This window comes from Euprymna scolopes, chromosome 9 (genome assembly GCF_053919585.1).
Source record: "Euprymna scolopes isolate OS-2025 chromosome 9, ASM5391958v1, whole genome shotgun sequence".
Lineage (NCBI taxonomy): Eukaryota > Metazoa > Mollusca > Cephalopoda > Sepiida > Sepiolidae > Euprymna > Euprymna scolopes.
This window is the reverse complement of record NC_136490.1, coordinates 76332936-76337935: the sequence shown is the minus strand read 5'-3', so window position 1 is coordinate 76337935 and position 5000 is coordinate 76332936. Positions and strand designations below refer to the sequence as shown.

The window sequence follows — 5000 nt, the reverse complement described above, 5'->3', positions numbered from 1 at the left end:
TAAGGGGTCAAAGTTCAACGAATTGACTTTTGAGAACTCTACCAAAGTCCTCCGCCAATTTTGAGTCTAAACACTTAAAATTTTAGATATAGGTTCCTTGGACATGGATCTAACTTAACTTGATTTGAGCCCAAAACACTAAATGTTAAGGAATCAAAGTTTAAAAAAATTGACCGCTGCGGTCTCTACCAAATTACTCAGACAATTTCTGGCCTAAACATTTGAAATTTTACATAAAGGGTATTCAGAGACAGGGCAAGCTTTTTAATTTGTTTATGTCGAAAATTTTTAGTTACCAATATATAAATGTATGTATATATGTATGTATGCTTGCATGTCTGTCTAAAACTTTTGACAGAGGCGACGGATTTTTACAAGATCAGTATTGTTTTGAAGTTCGACTTTTCAGACGACAAATATCGAAAAATTGGCTAAAAACATTTATGTCTTCATCTTCAACTGGCAACTTTTTTCGACGATATTTTTGAATGTCATCCTCTCCTTTCGATTATCTAGCCTTAATTTAAACCTATGTTACTATATATATATATATATATATATATATATATATATATATATATATATATAATTTTATCTCATGACTTTTGTCATGAAATGTGATGTGCACTTAAAGTCTTTTATTTAAAGATTTTCCCCCACAGAACAAATAATATTTTTGGTCAAAGTTTCTTTAAAGATTATAGACAAATGGAGGCCATTATCAAGCTGTCATTTTTTGTAGCATACTATAAATATATTTACTCCTAATACATTTGCAGAAATATTTTGGGTGTCGGACACCTTTGCAACAAAAACATTTTATATTTAATTTTTGGAGTACTTTTAGATGAGTAATTTTTGGCCAACTATTTCTATCCAGTCATGGTTAACCAACTGATGAAGGCCAGAGAAATAGTTGGCCGAAATGTCATGGAACAACAAGTATAAAGATGAGGATAATAGTCCGCAAATAAATGAAAAAAAATCATTTTAGTTTCTTGCTCAGAGGTTTAGAAAGATTTTATTCGTGGCATTTGCCATACTACTTAAAGTTCGATTAGCACTTTACAGTTATTACTATTTGTTGTATTATGTTGTATGCTAGGTTTTACATCGCTCACGCTCCTATGAGTTCTGTTCAGGTTTTGGCAAAGTTCTTGCTTATATTTCTTGGCATGTAGATACTTTAACAGAAAGATTAACTAGTCTTTCTTCAAAGTTTTAATTTGCACATTTAACACTCTTGATTCACTATTTCTGCACATCATGAAAAGTTAAGTTTTTAAGTTAAAAACCTGGACGATGCAAAAGAATATGCAACACAATGTCAGATGAAAAAATTATTTTTCTAGAAAAAATAAATATTTCATAAAATATAGTTTTTATAATACTAAAAACAAATTTAAAACAATGAAACAATAACATTTTATTTATTATTTTATGCAAAAAATAATAAAGTATAATGTGATTTTTTTTGTGAGACTGTTCGCTGCCGCCTCCGAGTCGCCTATTCCTTTGTATCATCAGAACCTGAAACCTTTTGTGAAAAATAGATTTTTCCTCAGAACAGTGTAGACAAAATTTTTATTAATCAATGATCTTAGAAAATTATTAGTTAATTGTATTTTTCATATTCATATTTGCAGCTTCCATAATAGCAATCAGATTTTTTGTCTAATTACTGTATTCTTTTTTAAAACGGCTCTATGAATCATAATACAATTAAGAAACGAATTCTACTATGAATTCCACGATCAAAACCTTCCCCATGTTACTTTCCCATGTAACAATTTAAATAAGTATAATTGTTGCAATTAATTGTTACAATTATAACTGCTGTTATTCTATGATAGAAGTTTCCAATCATCTTTTATGGTAATTTACACAATTATCTCGTAAACATTATTGCATGTTTATAGTATAGATAAATTAATGCCAGTTTTGAATGAAATTCAACCGATTATATGTAGATAGTAACATTAATATTAAAATAACAATATTTCTTAGTGTTTTAAAATTTAAAATAAATCTTTGAGAATAATAATCTAACGTTATGAAATGGGAACATATCCTTTTGCAGTCACCAAATATTCATTATAATAAGATAGAATTTTCAAAAGTAAATTATAATCACCAGGCCTTTAGCTATTCTATAATTATCTCAATATGAAAAATAAACAGAAATCCCAACATTATGAATGCATTTAAGCCGTTTCATGTGAAAGTGTTTTTTTATTTTTTTAAACGACCTTTGAAAAATCAAAAATTGTAATTTCGTCCATATGATAAGCAATAAAAACAGCTGTTGTTCATATATCAAAAAATGTATGGCAAAAAATACATTTCATAATGAACATTTTTTTTCTTCAGTTTCTAAAAATAGGTTGGAATTTAGAGGCAATAAACTATAAGTAGTTCCTTTCTTTCAACTTGAGTATGTTCGTAAAGAAAATGTTTCAGCAGAAGTAAAATAATTGAGTGGAATGAAATAGTTTGCTCCCCCCCCCCCCTCTTTGTTTTATTTCATTTTATTCTTTCTGTGGATGATCAGTAGAAACACCAATTATACAAGATACAGTCAAAATGGTAAAAGATTTATGGTGAAATCGTGTTTCTAAATTTTGTAAGAAACAAAAATCTATAAATCTGCAGCCGTAATAAGGTCAATATAATACTAAACACCATAAAAATGCTGACAAAATCACCAAAGGCAATACTCTATCCCTGACTGCCTAAATTAGTTGTGGTCATCTACAATTATTCTATCCTTTTAAAGTTTGTTGATGCCTACAAGTACAGATTTGTTTCCACAATAAGAATATAAAATTCTGCATATGAGATTTTGTCCATCTAGAAGATGGCTGCTTGATATATGCATTAGGATGTGGAAAGGGCACCATTATTTTTACTGGATTTTATTTACTCTTGATAGTATCCTTATAACAGTGAATGCTTAGCAAAAATGTATCAAGTGTGATGTTTTGAATGTTTGGTAAAACTCAACCAAGGGCCAAACCCTTTAACCAAATGTATCCGTTAGATTCTCTTAGAAAAATCTTAATATGCATACATACTATTACAGATACACACACACATATATATATTGGCAAGTTCATAGGTGCACACACAATTAAAAATTAATATTTTTCAACATAAATATGTTGCTTATACATTATACTGATACAGCTCGCTAGAAAAGGGACATCGGCGGATTCAACATGATTCTCTTAATTTAAAATCCTTGCTCATTTACAAATAGAGTTGATTCAACATAAAAACCATTATGATCTCTGCTTACCTTGTAATTTCTTCTCGTAGTTTGCAAGGATCAGCTGAATAAAACTTTACTACAAAATATAAAGTGAATGTACTTCCTCCTACAAAAGAAATACAAAGAAAACATTTTTACCTTCATTTTGCTTACCTTTTACCAATAAAAATAAAATATTTCAGCTTTAGTTTAAAAAAAAAATTTATATGAATTACATTTTATGTATTTAAAACAACATCCCATTTTTAATTGGCCATGATAACCAATCATATTACCTCAACTATTCTATATCTACTAACCCAATAATTCTCATTCATTCTTTTAATGTGACCATACTAACAAAATCTCCTGCAATGTTCAGATTTAATCTTCCTGTGATCACAGATCTAAACCAGTGTCAAAGAATCACATTAAAGATTCATAAGATAATTCTGATAGATCTTTAATGTTCACTGATCAGGTTTCACTTCTATATGTCACACTGCTCACACATGCTTATATGTCATTCCTTTGGTGGTACAATGCTTATATGTCATTCCTTTAGTGGTACAATGGTAACATTCCATTTGTTAATAATGACAGAAATTCCCTGAACTCACTCCACTCTTAACTCTCACAATCACACTAGCATCAGTAGCTCCCTGTGCCCCAATGGTCTAATCCAAGATCAGAAAACTTTTGAACAAGATATCCATTCAAATATACTTTCTCCACACCTGAGTTATCATTTGTCTCTCATTATTTCACATTACTTGTACATAAACTGCTTATAATTTTACTGCATTTGTTGTTTATACAAGTACAACAAAATAGAGTTGCTTCCAAATTCCTGAGAAGAGAAATTTTCTTCTTTTTTGAGAGAGGGTGGCTTTCCAACACCACAATCACTGCCCCTCACTTTGGTTTTGTTAACATTTATTTCCAGGCCTTTACTTTCCATAACATTCCTACAAGTCTCTAACTTAATGAGTTAACAGGCAAGCAGTAAATCATCTCTTTTAGACCACCCATACAAAATTCCCTGGACAATACTTCTAAAACACAAATGAAAAACAACAGGTTCAGTAAAGGTACCTGATGTATATTAAAGCTGTCACTAAATATGCTATTAATTCTACCACAACTTTAAGCATTTCAGTACATTGCTAGAACAATCTTCACAAACCATTAATTCACACAAATTCCATCAGACATCTAACACTATCAAAATCCACAAATATAACATTTAAGTTCTCTTTACAAAAATATTTTTCTTGCATTTGTTTCAGGATAAATATAACAGCAATGGCACTTAGCCCTATGTTCATCCGGCTCCTTATTGGCTGCTCTATTATTCTCTCAACTACTTTAAATATATAATCCATCAGCTTTAAGCCAATTACCTCTATCTAGAGCTCCTTTTTTGAACTTTTAACAGTTCACAATTTTACTAAGATTCTAGTCTTTTATGATCTGTTTTGTCATATTTGTGATCACACCAATGTTTGTTTAAACAATGATTGAGGGGATTGCAGCTTACGTTTTCTTCATCTAAAAACTTCCACATCAGTTCTTTCTCAATTCTTATAACTAGACGAGATATTTTCTTGGTTTTTGCTGAAAAATTTAAAATTTCAGAAATGAGCATACCTAGGCCAAATACAGATAAGTAACCTAGCTAATTCAAGGCACAAGAAGAACACAGATCGAATACAAGTAGGAGTGATCAATGCAGCAAACCAAAAACAAT

General features: G+C 30.0%; 1 protein-coding gene across 6 annotated transcripts in view; it reads right to left on the bottom strand.

The window, feature by feature from the left end:
- LOC145284712 (band 4.1-like protein 4A) overlaps nt 1-5000 on the bottom strand; it is a 402359-nt gene that overhangs the window by 189012 nt on the left and 208347 nt on the right. For all 6 annotated transcript variants that reach the window (XM_080133620.1, XM_080133623.1, XM_080133622.1 and 3 more), the window contains exon 4: nt 3299-3377. In XM_080133620.1, the coding sequence (XP_079989746.1) occupies nt 3299-3377 (79 nt within the window). The remainder of the gene's footprint in view (nt 1-3298; nt 3378-5000) is intronic.